This window comes from Trachurus trachurus (genome assembly GCF_905171665.1).
Source record: "Trachurus trachurus genome assembly, chromosome: 23".
Lineage (NCBI taxonomy): Eukaryota > Metazoa > Chordata > Actinopteri > Carangiformes > Carangidae > Trachurus > Trachurus trachurus.
Genome location: NC_139912.1, coordinates 4,412,104 through 4,431,143, shown reverse-complemented (window position 1 = coordinate 4,431,143; position 19,040 = coordinate 4,412,104). Strand labels below are relative to the sequence as shown.

The 19,040-nt window shown below is 40.7% G+C and overlaps 1 protein-coding gene across 2 annotated transcripts in view; it reads right to left on the bottom strand.

The window, feature by feature from the left end:
• LOC311006681 (plexin-B2-like) overlaps window positions 1–19,040 on the bottom strand; it is a 236,268-nt gene that overhangs the window by 46,978 nt on the left and 170,250 nt on the right. Inside the window, exons 6-15 of one of the 2 annotated variants that reach the window (XM_083999572.1) lie at window positions 16,709–16,847; window positions 14,776–14,921; window positions 13,652–13,831; window positions 11,873–12,007; window positions 10,182–10,282; window positions 7,972–8,098; window positions 2,756–2,921; window positions 1,272–1,383; window positions 1,070–1,181; window positions 872–973 (exon numbers count right to left, since the gene is read on the bottom strand). In XM_083999572.1, the coding sequence (XP_083855698.1) occupies window positions 872–973; window positions 1,070–1,181; window positions 1,272–1,383; window positions 2,756–2,921; window positions 7,972–8,098; window positions 10,182–10,282; window positions 11,873–12,007; window positions 13,652–13,831; window positions 14,776–14,921; window positions 16,709–16,847 (1,320 nt within the window). The remainder of the gene's footprint in view (window positions 1–871; window positions 974–1,069; window positions 1,182–1,271; window positions 1,384–2,755; window positions 2,922–7,971; window positions 8,099–10,181; window positions 10,283–11,872; window positions 12,008–13,651; window positions 13,832–14,775; window positions 14,922–16,708; window positions 16,848–19,040) is intronic. The other variant, XM_083999573.1, reaches the window with a different exon arrangement.

Sequence of the window (19,040 nt, the reverse complement as noted above, 5' to 3'; positions counted from 1 at the left end):
CAGGTGTTCTTCAAGGCAATGGTTCTCAAAGTGGGGTCCTTGAGAGGGCTGAAGAGGGTCCCCAACTTTTTCTTGAAATTTTAGCATTTTTTTTCTAGAATTTTTTTTTTTAGAAATTTTACCAGTTTGTTTGATTTATAAAGAATTTTACAATTTTTTTAAAAACTTCTCTTTTTTTGAGAAATGTTACCATTTTTTTGAGAAATGTTCCCATGTTTTTCTAGAATTTTCTTTTAGAAAAATTTAAAACTTTTTTTTTTAATTTTTTTTTTTTTTTTTAGAAATCTTACCACTTTTTTTTCTTCTCTTTTTTAAAAACTTTTTTTTCTCAATTCTTATCACTTTTTTCTAGAAAATTTTAAACTTTTTTTTTTTTTAAGAAATCCTACCACTTTTTTCTCAATTTTTAAAAAACTTTTTTGGAGAAATTTTACTATGTTTTGCTAGAACTTTCTTTTTTTTTTTTTTACAACTTTTCTTTTTTTGAGAATTCTAGAAAATGTTAAAACTTTTTTATTAATTTTTCTTTTAGAAATCTTACCATGTTTTTCTCAATTTTTTTCTTTTTACTTTTTTTCTTTTCTTTTTTTAGAATGTTTACCCCTTTTTTCAAGAAATATTTCAACTTTTTTTTGAGAAATTGTAACACTTTTTTCCACAAATTTCTCCCCAATATCTTTCCAAAAATCCATGCCTAATTTGAACATACATTGACTAAGTAAATATTTGTGTATTTCTGGTATTTGCTTCAAAATTTAGTCTAATGGGGGATCCTTGGTCTAATTTGTGTAAATGTAGGGGTCCTTGATGTAAAAAAAAGTTTGAGAACTACTGTGTTAATGAGTTAACGAGCAGCCGTGGCTCCGCCCACCAGGTAAATGTCCAGGTTTCTTCCCTGGAAGCCGATCGGGATCTCGTAGCCGACGGGAATCAGCAGCGGCTCCGGGGACTCGAACTGAGGACAGCTGTCGGGCTGGAACAGGGAAATATTGGGAATATTGATTATGATGATGTCATCTTCTGTTAATTTCAAACACATGAACACACACGTGCACACACACACACACACCTGTTGTGGTTTGATGATGTGTTCTCCGTCCACGGTGTCGTCGCTGTCGCTGCAGCTGTGATCCTGAGCGTTCCACTGACACCCCCACTCACTGGTCACACACGCTATGCACCTGGAAACACACAATGCAGTCGTGTGTGAGTGTGTGTGTGTGTGTGTTATACAAGTGTGTACTGTATATATCTGTGTGTGTGTGTCTTACGGTGTGTTTTGGTTCTTCCTGACGGTGGCGGCGCAGTTGTAGAAGTGATACTCTCCGGACGTGACCTCAATTTTGTTGTTTACCAGAACCTTGACTGGGACGGACACGTAGTCTGAACACACACACACACACACACACACACACACACAAAGAAACAAGGTAAGTGCATCTGTAACATAAAAAAAATAATAATCTCTGATATAAAATGAATCCCTGAGCTTCGTCTTGCAGGCTTTGCTTCCTCACAGGTTCATACTGTTCACATAAACCAGTCCAGGACCAGGAGGAAACCAATAAAAAAGACCCCATAATGTGATTATTGCTGCTTTTTAAGTTTTATATACAGCTCTGGACCACTTTCACAAATGTTTCTTAAAAAGCATGTGTTTTAATACCAACACAAACACAACTTGATTTTATAGGAACATTATAAAACCCATTGCTGGGATTAAACATTGACATTATCCCACAAAAATTGATTTATAAACTCTTCCTTGGTTAAAATATTTGTGTTGTGTTGTTTAGGAATGAATATGAACATGATTTCTTTCAATTATTATTATTCAAGGTCTGAAAAACTTAATATTTTTTGTTATTTTCACATTTTCTGCCAATAATCCTCTAAATGACGATATTTTTATTTCAGTTTTGGGAGAGATGTTGTCAGTAGTTAATAGAATAAAGCAAAAATGTAAATTTTACTCAAACACACATACATAATATATGTAAAAACAGAGAAACGGATCATTTTGAAGCCGTTTTCCAGAGCTGTAGTATTTGTCATCTATGCAGCACCTTCCAATAATAAATTCAAAGTGATTTACATTTAAGATATAAAAATGCATTAAGATACAAATAGAAAAAAAAACGGTCAATTTCATATATTTTTCATTATGGCATGCTTTAAATTTTTCTCCACCAAGTCCTTGCCATTGACCGATATTTCTGGGCTATTTCTAAAGCAATCAATCGTTATTTCTTGGCGATATTTCTCCACATTACAATGAAACTGGTTATTTTTAGGTTATTTCTAGACATTATGACACAATTAATTGTTAGGCTATTTCTTGACATGATCACGTAATACGCAGCCTGTAAATTAAAGGGTTACCAAAACCCCTTTTTTTTTTGTTTTTTTTAGAAATTTTACAACTTTTTTCTAGAAAATGTTAAACTTTTTTTTCAGAAATCTTACCACTTTTTCTAATTTTTTTTTACTTTTTTTTTTTTTTTTTTTAATCTTACCACTTTTTTCTCACTATTTTTCTTCTTTTTTAAAAAGGGAGAAATTGTACCACTTTTGTTGATGAAAAAAAACGGTCAAGCCTGTAAATTAAAGGGTTACCAAAAAAACAAAAAAAGATAAATCAGGATTTTAACAATATTATAATATTTGATCGGCTCTGTTGCCTGTCAGACGTAACTCAGGGAACGACGATCGATGTGCTACTTCCTGTTAACCCTTTTTCCGTGACTCCACCTACCCTGCTGGTCGGGGGTGGTAGGGATCTCCCCGGGGTTCGGCAGCGCGCAGGTGACCAGCGCCTGGTCCCGGCCTGTCACGATGGCGGCACGGACGAAGGTGCCGAAGTCACACTGGATGGAGTCGGACGGCCGCAGTCTGGGAAGAGTGGGAATGCTGATTTCCACCTGGAGGAGGAGGGAAGAAGAGGAGGAGGGGCGGAGTTTAAAGGAACATTGTGTAGGAATTCCTCCCAGCTAGCGTTGCGGTTGTATATCGCAAGCAACTCAATCGTATTTTTCATGCTGCATTCACCTGAAATTGGGCGGACGGCAGACAGCCACTGCACGTAACAGTAAAAAGTACTTAAAAACAGGATGATTAATTTATATAAGTTAGAGTAATGAGTGGTGACACATGCTATGCTGCTGCTATTTTTGTTTTGATTTGTTCTGTATGTTTGATTGTCTTTTTCTTTTCTTTTTTCCTCATTTTTTGAGGAGGAAGGAAGTAGGGGAGGAAGAAGGGAAAGGAGAAGAAGAAGGAAGGGAAATCAAATCAAGCAGTTTCTCTCTTTTCACTCTTTTGTGATTGCTTATTTCTTTTATTAATAAATAACAAATTGTACATTTCAAATTTTTTTAATTAACTTGCTTCAGACAGCTCCGGTGTCTCCGCTGAGTTTCCGTGGTTTCCTACCGTCACGCTGCCACTGAACGTAAAAACATGGCCGACACCACATGGCAGCCAGCACCGAGCTTACCCGCTCCATGTAGATATGAATGATATGAACGGCTCATTCAGAGCTGAAAGGAACACTTCACTTTGTTGATGGGGGGGAGCACTGGTTAATGAAAAACAGACTGAAGAACCAAATAATCGATTTTCGTTAATAGAGAACAGGAGAAGTTACACAATGTCCCTTTAATGAAAAAACAGGAAGCAGAGAGATTGATTCCCGATAATAATGATAAATGATGAAGCAGCAGCTGTCTGACGATACTGTGTTAATGAGCAGCGTCGTGTGAGTGTAAAAGTACGACCTTAATGAATCCTATGAATCATGCATCCTGTGTGTGTGTGTGTGTGTGTGTGTGTGAGTGTGTGTGCGCGCGCAGTGATAATTACTATTCGACTGCGCGGTGCAAACATGAGCTCGTTAGTCCTCGCTGACCTCAACCGTTTTAATTTTACTGCTGAAGTTTTAATTTTTTAACTTCTTGATCCGGTGAAACTCTGAGACCCTGAATGAATTCACCCCAGACCTCCTCCTCCTCCTCTTCCTCTTCCTCCTCTTCTTCCTCTTCCTCCTCCTCCTGGAGAATGTTTTAAAGCCAAAGTCCTACTGTCTTATCAGATTAAAATCACAAACTGCGATGCTGCAACAGAGGCCGAAGTCCCAAACTCCCTAATTAAGATGCAGCACATTCATCTACTTCTACATGGACCCAAAAGAAATTCTACTGTCTCTTTCTTTCTGCTGAGGTCAAAAACTTAAGCAGCCGTTTGTTCGAAAGGAACCTGAACTCACCAGGAACTTGGAGGATTTAGTGCTAATGAACGCTGCTGAGGTGGAGAAATTTCTTAATTTGCAGATATGAATTACTGATATGTGACTTTTAAAAAGAGTTTTGCTACGTGAAGCAAATTGTGAAACACGACGGGTTCAACGAGTCAGACTGGATCTGATCTGAGGTCAGCGACTCGTCTTATTAAATTATGTTAAATTATCCAGTTTACACAGTGGAGACATCTGTCTTAACAATGTAAACAAACTATAATTAACAGTATAAAGGTACAGTAAATGTTTGTGTTAAAGCTCCATACTCTATAAAGGTAGATGTTTGTGTTAAAGTTCCTTCAAAATAAAGGTAGATGTTTGTATTAAAGCTCCATAAAGTATAAAGGTAGATGTTTGTATTAAAGCTCCATAAAGTATAAAGGTAGATGTTTGTATTAAAGCTCCATAAAGTATAAAGGTAGATGTTTGTATTAAAGCTCCATACAGTATAAAGGTAGATGTTTGTGTTAAAGCTCCATACAGTATAAAGGTAGATGTTGGTGTTAAAGCTCCATACAGTATAAAGGTAGATGTTGGTGTTAAAGCTCCATACAGTATAAAGGTAGATGTTTGTGTTAAAGCTCCATACAGTATAAAGGTAGATGTTTGTGTTAAAGCTCCATACAGTATAAAGGTAGATGTTTGTGTTAAAGCTCCATACAGTATAAAGGTAGATGTTTGTATTAAAGCTCCATACAGTATAAAGGTAGATGTTTGTGTTAAAGCTCCATACAGTATAAAGGTAGATGTTTGTGTTAAAGCTCCATACAGTATAAAGGTAGATGTCCATGTGTAGTGTGATTATAAAGCAGCTCTAGGTTCTATATTAATACTGTGAAAGTATCAAAGCCTCAGTCCACAGAGAAATGCACACAGCCTGTATTCAGAAACTGAGCCTTATTACACCAGCCGTCAGGACTTCCTGTCACTTTGTGATGTCACAACTAAGCCCCGCCCCCTCACCACCATTTGGACCCAAACATCCATCCAACAACAACTTGCAGGATTTAGTTTCTCTGAGTGTTTTATTCTGAAATCTATTCTATTTTAATTGGATCAGTCAATTAGAAGAGAGTCTCTCTTCTGATTGGCCGACACCGACCTGTTGTTACTAGAGCTCCAGAGAGAGGAGAAGGAAAAGGAAAACTATACTGAGATGTATTTTTGTTTTTTTTACCTTCCTCCTTCTACTTTGCATCTTGTTTATCACAACTCTGCCCTGATTATTGTCATCACACACCGACGCTTTTGTTTTGCTGCCTCTTCCTCCTCTTCCTCCTCATCACGTCTGATGAGAACCGCGTTCACAAAAATCACCGACAACAATCACAATCTACATACAGAACAAAAACCCCAAAAAGTCCTCGCATCGACCTGAGCAGCTCCCACTTTTCTTTCTTTATTCTATTCTATTTTATTTTATTTTTTATTATTCTGCACAGAATTTTTACAGCCGAACGTCTTCATCAGCAGAAAAAAAAAACTACACGATAAACAACAGAGCGAAGAGTGAAGTCTCTTTTTTTTTATTATTATTCTGCTGGTGAAAGAAAAAAGGCATGATGGGAGGAAGGAAGGAAGGAAGGAAGGAAAGAAGGAGTGGAGTCGATGGTGTGGTGGGTGTTGAATGAATGGACATGTTGAAGGACGACGTGTCTTCATGGCAGCAAATCGATTTCTCATTAATTCATAAAGTTGATCCATCAGGTTCAAAGAGAGATGAGAAAAAAATAAAATAAAATAAAAAAGCAGCACACTGGACTTTGGTTTAAAACTTTATACTTTTAAAGAGTTTCTACTTTTTATTTTCAAGCTGTTGACTGAGATCATTTCTGCCTTTTTCTGAGTTTTATTCTGATTCTTTGTGAAAGGAGAAGAAAACCTTTAAAAACCAAACAAACAGCAGGAACACGAACCCGTCACATTTATTCTGTTCAGGGTCGTTAGGGTCCTGGTTCTGTTCAGGTTGTAAAGACGAGCTCATTAAAAATCCCTCGGAGGGTTTGTAGCTACACTAATAACAAGAACAACACCACCGCCGCCTGTTTACACCGGGAAATTAAAGTGGGATCTTGAATCCAGACGATTAATCAGGAATGAGACGGAGCGGGAATCGATCTGGAGGCAGCTCAGGTCCGAGGTGAGATCGGTGAGGGAGGGAGTTATCTCATGGTGTTAATGTTTTGTGACTTTTACACAATAAAGGGTTTTTTTTTCTGTAACATGACTCATGTTTTTGTTCTGTACTTCTGAACTTACTTCATTTGACAGAACAAAGAAACTTGTTGCACAAAGTTTTTTTTTTTGACATTTTTGAGGAGTAAAAAAAAAATCCAACTAACGAATTTAAGCCAAAAGAAATAATAAAAAAAAACTCTTGCAGGATGTTGATTCAACAAAGTAAAGTTTACAAAAGTAAAAAGGAATCACATCCAAAAACATTAGACAATTATTTCTAAAATAAAGTCTTTGAACACACCACCCCACCTGTCTTAGTATTGATAACTGATCAGCTGCTGGAAATCAGTCATGTTTTTACTCTTGGATTTCACTTTTTTATGCTTTTAGGCTGTTTTAAGTTGATTTAGCTATTTGTGTTTTTATTCCTTTGACCATTTATACTAATTTTACCCTGTTGACCTTTATACTTTCTTACATTTATGCTCTAATATGCCCCAGTTTTAGTTATTTTTTAACTAACTAACTAACTAACTAACTAACTAACTAACTAACTAACTAACTAACCCTAACTCATTATGTAAAGCACTTTATGTTGCATCTTTTCTAAATTGTGTGAAAAGTGCTATTTCATTTCCATGTTTTTCCATATTCCATGTTGTAAACTATTTTCCTCTCTGCACAAAACATCTATATCACATCTGCTAGTCCTGAGTGAGGGATCCCTCCATCTCCCTTTTTTCTTTTTTTTTTCCCTCTATGGATGTGAGGGTCCAAGGGCAGAGGATGTTGTTATGATGTTGTAGTTGTAACTATTGTAATTTTATTATGCCATGTGTTTTGTATATTTTGTCTCGTGTGCTCCTGCTTCTGCAAATTAATCGCCCCTTTGGGGACAAATAAACGTGTTGATTGATTGATTGATCATGCTATATACAGTAAAGCCGTTTGGAGACAAACTGTTACTGTAAATGTACCATGCTTTGCTATAGAAATAAAGTCTGATTGAATGATTGAGAAACAAAACACATATTTTGTCAACTTCTCTTAAAATTGCTCTTATTTTGCATAAAACGTGTGATAACTGAAGGTCACAGCGTTACAGTGTATTAACTGGACACAGATCACATTTTAACAGCAGGTGTAAAGATGCAGAGATCCAGTGTTCGGCTCGGACCTCAGTCCGGTTTCTACGAGGACGAACAAACTGAAATCAGGAAAGGAAAAGAAAAGGAAGCTCCGTTTCTTTTTCAAAGAGACGTCGGCACAAACTCTATATGTTCGCCCCGGGGCCCTGGAGGTTAAGAAGCTGTTTGAGAAGCTGCTGCTGCAACAGAGACACTGAGAGGAGGAGGAGGAGGAGGAGGATGAAGAGGACCGACTGGTTAGAATTAAGCTGAGCTCAGCGAGAACCGATCGTTACCCCCCGGGGGAGAGAAGAGGTGGTGGTGGTGGTGGTGGGGGGGAATTACTGTAGCCTGGTTCAGAGTCGTCGTTACCTGCTGGGTTTTCCTGCAGCTGAGGTTGGGGGGGTCGAAGGCCTGGATCTGGACACACAGCTGGTGGGGCGACCACAGCCAGGTGTTGTCCTCCCTCCACCGGCTGCACTCCTGCTTCCTGCTGCACCTGAGGATCAATCAATACATATTTGATCAATACAATCAGATTTAGCTTTTAGACTTTAATGTTTTTACCGTTTGTTTGATTAAAAAAAAAAAAACTTTTCTTTTTCATTTTTCATGGACACAAACTTTTAAGACGTCGGCCAAGTTTTTATGCGTGTTGAACCTTTTATAGAGCAATAATTTAATTCATGTCAACGCTGAACCCTGATTGGAAGGAATTATAAGAGTTTTTTTTTTTTTTTTTTTTTTGTATTTCAGAAAAAGCTAAAATCTTCGCACATCTATTTCCTTGGCAGGCGCGTCGCAGGGTGACAATTAAGTCCAAATTAAACAAAGAAGAGTTCCCGCACACAAAGCCAACTTGCAGAATTTATTGCGACGTTTCGGTACTAGACCTTTTTCAAGCAGTTTTTTTTGCTTAAAATAAATTTGGATTTAAAAAAAAAAAATCCCACTGCAAATCAAGGTCGGTGGTGTTACCATATATGGCTCTTCAGCCTTAAAAAGGTAATATTTTTCACAAAAAGGAGTATCTATAAAAATAAAAATGTGAAAAAAAACATTTCTAAACTTAAGGACTTTGTGTTAATGTGAATAATTCATTTTATTAATCACAAATAAGTTACTGAATTTGCCTGATAAAGGGTTAAAGACGCCTTGAAACGTCTCTCAGAGCGCGATGCAGGATTTATATTTCAGATAATGTTCGTCAATATCTCACGGGGTGAAAATTGAATTTTTTATTTTTAAAAATATATAAATAAATCTAACATCTAATATTTAAAGTGATGAAATCTGGACCAGATTCAGAGGATTATCTACAATTTTTTGACTCAGCGTTTTTCCAGAGGACACGACTTCTCACTGGACGAACCAGTCGACCTCCTGAAGGAGTTTATTCAAAACACACATTTGTACAATCGACTCCTGTCTCATAACCGCCGTCAATAATATCTGATGCTGCCGCTCAGATAATGAGCTACAGAACAAGAAGAAGGAGGAGGAAAGGTCACTTCTATGAAGTTGTTTAACTACTGAGTCAATATGCAGCCAAAGTCGAGCCTGATGTGAATAATTTTTTAAGGATTATTATCTGGGATTAAGCGATTTACAGCGGTTTGCCCTTAGAGAAGAACTCCTATGTCATGAAAAAACAGATATAATACATTTTTAAAGATCTGGCAACTTTTTTATTGAATATATAGAAACATTAACCCCTAACAACTGTGGACTCACTGGAAACCTTGAACTGGTTCAATTGTAAAACAATATTAAGGCCCAGGTACAATGTTTAAAGGGATAGTTCAACATTTTGTCAAATTGGCCCATTGCCATAATCGCTATAGTCATAGCAGTAGATCTGTTACCTTTAATTGTTGGTGCAAGCTGTTTTTAGAACGGCGGAGCAGAGCCGTGAGCTGCTCAGAGCTACGCTACAGAGGCTCATGTAAGATAATAACAGAACGTTACCAGACAGAGTTGTTTTAGAGGTAAATACAGAGACTGTTTGCCAAAAAACTGCCCTCGACAGGAACGCACATCAGCGGTTTTGCATGAATTTCCCTCTAAAACAACTCTGTCTGGTAACGTTGTGTTATTATCTCATAGCGTGGTGAATGTGCAGCTCACAACTTGTCCACCAGAGCGTTGTGGAGTTGTTGGATTGTGTATTTGATGAGTTTGATGAGGGAAACCAAACAAGAAATCCCATCACGAGCCTCCGTAGCGTAGCTCTGAGCAGCTCACGGCTCTGCTCCGCCGTTCTAAAAATAGCTTGCACCGACAATTAAAGGTAACGAACCTACTGCTGTGACTATAGGGATTATGGCAATGGGCCAATTTGACAAAATGTTGAACTATCCCTTTAAACATTTCCACTGTACAGACATGACATTTATAGGCTACCACTTTGTCCGTTTAGTTACTGTTGTTATTCTTTTACCTCAGTCCTTAACTGTGTAACTAGGTGGGAATGAGTTGCACTGTTCTTGCGTCATTGAACATTTCAAAATAAAGTATAAAAAAAAAAGAAAATGAAAAAAAAAGCGATATAAAGTGTAAAAAAAAGAGGCATTTGAACTCACCGTCCCTCGAGGACACACCAGCCACAGTACGGGTCCTTCATGGAGACACAGGAGTGACAGTCGGTCTTCAGGTGACACGCCTGGACCGGGACCTTGGTGATCTGCACACACACACACACATAAAGGAAAGGCTTTTATTGTGAAGGAGCTCAGTTTGAAGAAGAACTTCAGCTGTGTAAATAATTTCCCCGCCTCTCTGACAGGAAGAGGCCGGGGTAATAAATTTAAATCAGCAGATGGAACGGGGCTCGAGTATCGTCACTTGACTTGATTAAAGTGAATTGCCCTCTTGAAGTGCATTCTAATTAATTCATTTCTGAATCAATAACATCATTTTCGAGGCTCGGTGGCGGCGACGGTGAGAGAGCGATGGCCGCCTGAGAGATGAAAGGACAAAAAAGAGGGAAAAGAGAGACGGATGAGGAGGAGAAACAAAGAGATGGAGGGAGGAGGAGGAGGAGGAGGAGAGAGTGAATCAATGAGCGACTCCTGTGTGGTAATGTAGACGGATGCGTCGTCCGGACGATGAATAAATGATCAGATGAGACAGAACCAGTAAATTAAAACACTCATTAAATCCATGACCTGATGGATGGAAGAGAGGAGGAAGAAAGTAGAAGTTTGAGTCCGTTTGACCTTCTTCACGTGTCGGATGAAGAGAAAAGGATTTAAAGGGACAGTTCACCCATTCAAAAATTCAAATTTCACTCATTATCTACTCACCCTCATGTGGACTACGGGCTGGGAGAAGTTTCAGAGTCCTCCGTTCCTTCTCTGAGTTACAGGGGGGGGGTCCACGCAGCAGTATTTGTCCATATAATGGTTGTGAATGGGGCTCACTTTTCTTCCAAATACCTCCATGCTGCTCGTCTGTAATGTCCGTCTTGTATTGAAGCCCCAACATGAGAAATTGTTCCGAAAAAAATTAAATAAGTCTATGTTTTAAAAGGGACAACTAGGAGTTTCTCCATCGGCAGAACGAAAAATTCCGCGACAATGAAAAAGTCTCATATTATTGTGGATGAATCTACGCTACCCACACTTGTTAAGTATATTGTTTTGTCTCTATGGTTATTTTGTTATTATTAGTGGTGGTGGAAATGCTGGTCGAGCCGACCAGGCAGCGTTTCATTACTTTCGGTTTCGTGGCGAGTCATGAGAATAACGCTGCCGAATCGCTGTTTATGGTGGGAACTACGACGGTATGTGATCGTCTTCGAACCTCTGACTTTAATTCTTGATGAATGAAAACATGAGTCTGTCTTGCGCCGGTCAAAGAATTTCACGGTGCGGAGGCTCATAAATGTAGTGTGGAAACACTTCGCTTTTCCCTTTAAGCTTGTTTGTAGCGGAAGCTCACAGTGTCTCAGTTCACTGCAATTTCTCATGCTTCAATACAAGAGGGACATTACAGATGAGCAGCATGGAGGTATTTGGATGTTTTTTGGTGTGTCTTTTTGGACGAAGAAAAGTGAGCACCATTCACAACCATTATATGGACAAATACTGCTGCATGGACCCCCTGAGAAGCCACGGAGGACTCTGAAACTTCTCCCAGCCCTTCGTCGACATGAGGGTGAGTAGATTATGAGTGAAATTTGAATTTTGGGTGAACTATCCCTTTAATAATTGGAAGGAGAAAAAAAGAAAGAAGAAAAACAGAGAACTGATCGATCGGTCGTCAGTCTGACCTTCTTCTCCGTGGTGATGTACAGGTGTCGGTGGCCGGAGTCGAACAGCAGGTTCTTGTTGACTTTGTCTCCCGTCACTTCGGCCGGCGCTCGGCCGTAAACCTCCGGGTGAGCCGACAGGTGAACCTTCAACACCTGGAGGAGACGAGAAGGAACAGAAAACACCTGTTAACATCTGTTTATATCCATGTAAACACAAAGTTATGTCACTGTTTAATAGAAAATGATTTGGTTTTTAGTTAAAAGACAAAAGGTTTTTACATTTCAGAATGTTATTTTCTACAATTTCTAGAAACTTTCTCAAAAAAAAACAGTATTGTAGAGACGTTTATTGAGTTTTATAAAGCCGATGAGTCTACTGTACTTTATCTTAATTTAAGTAAAGTTCTGTTCATTATTTATACAGTATATAGATATAAATTGTATCGTCCTTATTTGTTGAATTCTGTATTTGCCAGAAGACATATTGCTGACTAATTACCCAGGAGTTGAGTTTATAATTAAACATCAAGTCTGAAGACAAATGAAGTCACAGAGCTTCATCTGACTCCATTTAGACTTTTACTACTAAAGTTTTATTTAAATATTATATTCAGATATAAATCACAAATCTGAATCTGCAGCTCATGTGACAAAAAAAACTTTAGAAAAGATCATTAATTAATTATCAAAGATCAGTGTTTTTCATTTTTTATGTACTGTAAATTGTTCATTTTTCAAAATCTTTTTTTGTAGTTGTACCTCTTTTGCACAATAATACATTTTTTTTAATCATTATTCTTACGGTTGTTATATTTATATAATGTGCAAATAAACCAAACTAAAATAAACTTATTAATTATCAAAGATTAGTGTTTTTCATAAATAAATTGTTCATTTTTCAAAATCCTTACTAAATCTTGATGTTGCTTACTTCTTCTGCACAATAATAAACTTTTTTATTATTCTTACAGTTTTTATTTAAATAATGTGCAAATCAACCAAACTAAACTAAACTAAACTAACTGACAGGATCACATAATGTTACACATATCTTTATATATCCAGTTATGTTTAACCCTCCTGGGTCAGGGAAGGAAGGAAGGACAAAGGAAAGGAAGGACGGCAGGAAGGACGAAGGGAGAGATGGAAGGAAAGAAGGAAGGAAGGGAAAAAGGAAGGTAAGATAGATGGAGGGAGGGAACAGATTGGGTCAATTGGATCAAAAGAGGAAGGAAGAAGAAGTAAGGACGAAGGGAAGGAAGGGAGGGAGGGAAGGAAGGAAGGAAGGAAGGAAGGAAGGAAGGAAGGAAGGAAGGAAGGAAGGAAGGAAGGAAGGAAGGAAAGAAGGAAGGGAAAAGGGAAGGTAAGATAGATGGAGGGAAGCAACAGATTGGGTCAATTGGATCAAAAGAGGAAGGAAGAAGAAGTAAGGACGAAGGGAAGGAAGGGAGGGAGGGAAGGAAGGAAGGAAGGAAGGAAGGAAGGAAGGAAGGAAGGAAGGAAGGAAGGAAGGAAAGAAGGAAGGGAAAAGGGAAGGTAAGATAGATGGAGGGAAGCAACAGATTGGGTCAATTGGATCAAAAGAGGAAGGAAGAAGAAGTAAGGACGAAGGGAAGGAAGGGAGGGAGGGAAGGAAGGAAGGAAGGAAGGAAGGAAGGAAGGAAGGAAGGAAGGAAGGAAGGAAGGAAGGAAGGAAGGAAGGAAGGAAGGAAGGAAGGGAAGGTAAGATAGATGGAGGGAGGGAACAGATTGGATCAATTGGATCAAAAAAAGCAACAGTAAGAGTGACATCGTTACCTCTCCGGTGGCGGTGCCCAGGAACGCCACGGCGTGCTGCATCTCCACGGCGACAGCCACCGCCGTCATGTGACCTTTCCTCACCAGCGAGGGCTCGGAGGTCAGGGCGAACTCGGCCTTGCTGGCCATCGGCGACGGCAGGAACTCCGCTCCACAATTGTATCTGTTGGCCATGTCCTTCTGACGGAAACAACAAACAATAACATGATATCATAGATAAAAACAAACTTTTTACCTTTTAGTTTCAGTTTCAATAATAGGTGCGTTTACATGGACATAAATATTCGGAATAAAGGGCTGATCCGAGTAAAAATGTGTCATGTAAACACGTCAATTGGAAGATTCTGATCGGATTCGGCTCGATCCGAAAGAAATTCTGTTCAGGAATCAAACCCGCTAAGTTTAAAAACACCCTGGCAGCAGTGCACAAATGATCTACTGAGACTTGTTATTCTGTCACCTGAGTTAACGAGGTGGACGAGTGAGTTTGGAGCTGACGAGAGGAGAGAAAAAAGAGAGCGAGTAGTAGGCTACCGACCCGATATCGCTGTGTATCTCGTTTTCTTTCCCCGCTCTCTGTCCGTTGTCTTCACCGTCTTCCACTGACGTAACTCCCCAAATTTCCAGAGCGCACATGGCTAATTAATATGCACGTGCTGTTTTGCATTGACCACATATGGTTTTGTTGTGTTTGGGCGTATAGAGGGCGGGATATGGCGTGTTCACATCCGCACTTTTCATGGGTCCGGTGTGATTTATCAATGGCAGGAACAGTAGTAGCTACACGTTGCTGAGTCTGCTTAATTACGATGTACAATAGGAGTACAGCAGCTCTTAAAATCTGGCGCAGGTCCATTTTGAGTACTGAATGGGATAAATTGAGCCACTTCCGCGTTTATTGGTTTGTTTACAGTAGTACAGGAAGTACAGCTCTGCGCATGTCAAAATGCTGTTATTCTGAATAAAGCTTGGTGCATGTGTACGCACGTCATGATCGGATTATTGGATTTTGCGCCCATGTAAACAGTGGATTCGGATTTTCCGATCCCTCAAATTTTTAATCTGATTAAGAAATTTTGCGCATGTAAACACAGCTAGTTTGAGTTTGAGTTTGAGCCTCTGACCTGGTTGTTGCTGCTGCACAGCTCCTCAGACTTAGAGGAGTACGGCGAGTAGACGGCCGGCTTCTCGTTGATGATGCCGTTGTTGCTGTAACAGGCGCTGATGATCTCCACCAGCCGCTTGTTGATGGAGCGCAGAGGGAACATGCCTGCAGGCCGGAGCAGAAACACACCGTTTAACACACAGGAAACAACATGACGACCACGACGATCACGACAACATAACCTTAAATATAGAGAGACGGAGCCTTGTCATTATTATTTCTCCTGTTGGTCTGGTAAAAGAAAAATGTGCTACACAATTATGCTGATTCGTATTGGGTTGTTGTCATGTATCCATGACAATGGACTGTTGCAGTCCCTAGCAAAAGACAGTCGGTGTTTTTACGATGTTAAAAAATGGACTAAAGTAGTTGAATTCACATGTTTACGGTGAACTTTCACCTCCGGGGAGGGTTAACAACGGTAGAGGGGATTGAGCAGTGACTTTCACCTGAAAAAAGCGGAGGAAAAGACGAGATGCAGGGCTACTTGGAGCTAACGTCTGGAGAGGTGGGACTATTTTTTTCACAGTGAGGCTATTTTATTGGATAATATGTATTTCTGGTTGAATAAAACTACATGAAATCGATTGCGTATCCCTCTTTTATATTGCCATTATTGGTAACCGTTTTATAATTTGCTTAAATATATCCCTGTAAAGCCTGAACCATGGAATAATTGTCAGAAATTATACAATTTTGAAATTGGACCCTTTATTGGATCTTCTGACAAATGAAAAAAAAGAAATATAATTCCCCCCAAAATTGCATGTTCTACTATGAAATAAGTTATGAAATATTAAGTAGTTTTACTTTGCATCAATGCAGTAACTATTCCTATTGAAGTTTCAGTAACATTTTTAAAGTTTTTCTTACCTTAACTTTTTTTCAAAATTGGCAAAAATATCCATGAGAAAACACATTTGGGTCACTGACTGACAGCGGCCATATTGGATGTCCCAAGTGAAGGCCTGCTGGTGCATAAATAACTAACTGCACCCTGGTGGATTATCTGATCATTGCATGTATCTGATTGTATACATTGACCCCTGCGCTGCATCGACTGCAGAAACACATTTCGTCGGCAGCTCGCCATCATTAACCCTTTAAATTAATCAATATATTGACTGAGCATCGTTGGAGCATCAGACAAAACAACCATTACAGCTTCACACAGTCTCAATGATGATGATGAAGATGAAATAAAGCTGAAAATCTTCACTGTAAATAAACAGGAACAGAAAAGTTTGAGCTGCTTTTACCTGAAAAGTTATAAATAACTGTTTATCAATATAATCCTATGGATCAATTGGCTAATTCAGTGTCTCTACCTGTATATTATGAAGACCGTTGTGTTATATTAATATTTTTGTCACTTCCTGTTTCTGCAGCACAAACTCAACTAAAATCTGAGTTTTCATTTTCTGAATTTAACAAAAACGATCAATAAAATAATAGATAATGTAACCAATATTAATATTAATGCAAATATTGGTTTTAAATGCCTCCAGTGCAACAAGTTATTGTCAAATTAGCTCCGCTGCTAAGAATCTGACGACCAATGAAAACCCAGATTAGAACTTTCTGATCGCTCTCCATATCGATCAATCACTGTGATTGGGCTGCGTAGAATAAATCCCTAAATGAATTTCTCCTTCAACTTTTATCAGCTGCTCTGAAGTTGAAGTAAAGATGTTCAGATTTCAGTTTTTTTCTGAGCTCGTTTCATCCATATTTACTTTTTAGATCGTTAAAGATCAGGACTCTGTAGTTTCTGTCTGTTGATTAGGATCAATAGATACGATCAGTTTAATCAATTTAATGAACCTGGTGGAGACGAAAAATAAACTTTAAAAAGTAAATATTCCTAAACTCTTCATCGTGTCGACACCTACACATGGCGGATGTGGACGGGTCTTCGTCGGAGGTGAAGGTGACGAACAGAACTTTGTCTGAGCCGGAGACCGGTCCGTACCGGCCTGATGACGTCATCGTTTGGGCCAGAGCTTCACCCGGGGCCGCGACGTAGGCCGCCTGGAGGAGGAGGAGGGGGAGGAAGGAGGAGGAGGAGGAGGAGGAGGAGGAGGAGGAGGAAGAGGGAGGAGGAGGAGGAGGAGGAGGAGGAGGAGGAGGAGGAGGAGGAGGAGGGGGAGATAGGAGGAGGAGGAGGAGAGGGAGGAGGAGGAGGAGGAGGAGGGAAGAGGAGGAGGAGGAGGAAGAGGAGGAGGAGAAGGAGGAGGGGGAGGAGGAGGAGGAGGGAAGAGGAGGAGGAAGAAGGAGGAGATGAAGGAGGAGGAGGAGGAGGAGGAGGAAGAGGAGGAGGAGGAGGAGGAGGAGGAGGAGGAGGAAGAGGAGGGGGAGGAAGAGGGAGGAGGAGGAGGAGGAGGAGGAGGAGGAGGAAGAGGAGGGGGAGGAAGAGGGAGGAGGAGGAGGAAAGGTAAGAGGGAGAAGAGGAAGAGGAGGAGGAGGAGGAAGAGGAGGAAGAGGAGGGGGAAGGAGGAGGAAGAGGAAGGAGAGAAGAGGAGGAGGAGGAGGAGGAAGAGGGGGGAGGAGGAGTAGGAGGAGGAGGAGTAGGAGGAAGGAGGGAAGAGGAGGAGGAGGAGGAGGAGGAGGAGGAGGAGGAAGGAGGGAAGAGGAGGAGGAGGAGGAGGAGGAGGAGGAGGAGGAGGGAAAGGAGGAGGAGGAGGAAGAGGAAGAAGAGGGGGAGGAGGAAGAAGAGGAGGAGGAGGAGGAGGAGGAGGAGGAGGAGGAGGAGGAGGAGGAGGAGGAGGAAGGAGGGAAGAGGAGGAGGAGGAGGAGTAGGAGGAGGAGGAGGAGGAGGAGGAGGAGGAGGAGGAGGAGGAGGAGGAGGAGGAGGAGGGAAGAGGAGGAGGGGGAGGAAGAGGAGGAAGAGGAAGAGTTAGGAGAAGAGGAGAATAAGAAGAGGAGGAGGAGGAAGAGGAAGAGGGGGAAGAGGAGGAAGAGGAAGAGGGGGAAGAGGAGGAGGAAGAGGAGGAGGAGGAGGAGGAGGAGGGAAAGGAGGAGGAGGAGGAAGAGGAAGAAGAGGGGGAGGAGGAAGAAGAGGAGGAGGAAGAAGGAGGAGGACGAGGAGGAGGAGCAGGAACAGAAGGAGGACGAGGAGGAGGAGAAGGAACAGGCAGAGCAGGAGTAGAAGGAAGACGAAGAGGAAGAGGAAGAAGAAAGAAGAGGAGGAGGAAGAGGAAATAAAAACAGTGAATACCAGGTGATAAATGTTCATCTATCTGACGGTAACCGCGGCGCCGTGAGAGCAGCGACCTCAGGGCCGGTTCTAGGCGGCATTTATGAGGGGGCAGTCAGAAATGTGAAGGGGGCATCATGTGAACACATCATGCTGCAGCACTGTTTTTTCTCCGTGCTGATAGTAACTTCATTGAATTGGGTTGTTGACTATTGGCGCATTTCCACTAGCACGGTTCGGCTCGGTACGGCACGGCTCGGCGCGCTATTGCGTGTTTCCACTAGCACGCAGTACCTGCAACCGGGTACATTTTTGGTATCACCTCAGCCCTGGTTCCAAGCGAGCCGAAGCGTTACTAAAACGTGACGTCAGCCGACTGCCTTCCACTGATTGGCCGATGAGTGTCGTCACTGGAAGCGACGACCGACAACAGAAATGTTCCTGCTGAAGCCTGAAGCCTGTTATTACCAGAGAATTTATATTGAGACTGGCTCTGTTATTACGTGACTTTATTAAGTTTTAATATTTTTTTCATGCGAGAAAGTAACTGTTTAGATCCCCATGTGCGGTTAGTTTATCCAAACGACGGCTGTTTAGAAGTTTGCCCCGATGTTTTTCGGAGAAGTGAAGCTCCAGGTCCGAGCAGCGACCGCGACATCACAGAGGCAGCAGCCCGGCTCCTGACGTGCTCCGCCGGCCAGCCTACCACCGTCACCCCGAGGAGAACAGACCGCTAATTAACTTACCACCGGCTGGTTAAACTCTTAAATGTTGGTCTCATTGATGAAATCTAACAATTGTGGCTGTAGCAGCAGTTTGTTTGTGGTTAGAAAGAAGAGCAGCACTGCCTTGGGGTCTGAACGCACAGAAAACACCACATTTACATCAATAAATAAATGTTTTACAATGAACTCAGAGCTGGTAGACTCTCCGGTAAGGCATATTGAACTGTTAAATGCCGTTAACGGGACGAGAGAGCAGTCAAAACGGCGGTTTAAAGCTAGCTACAGCGAGGGTAGGTTCACTTC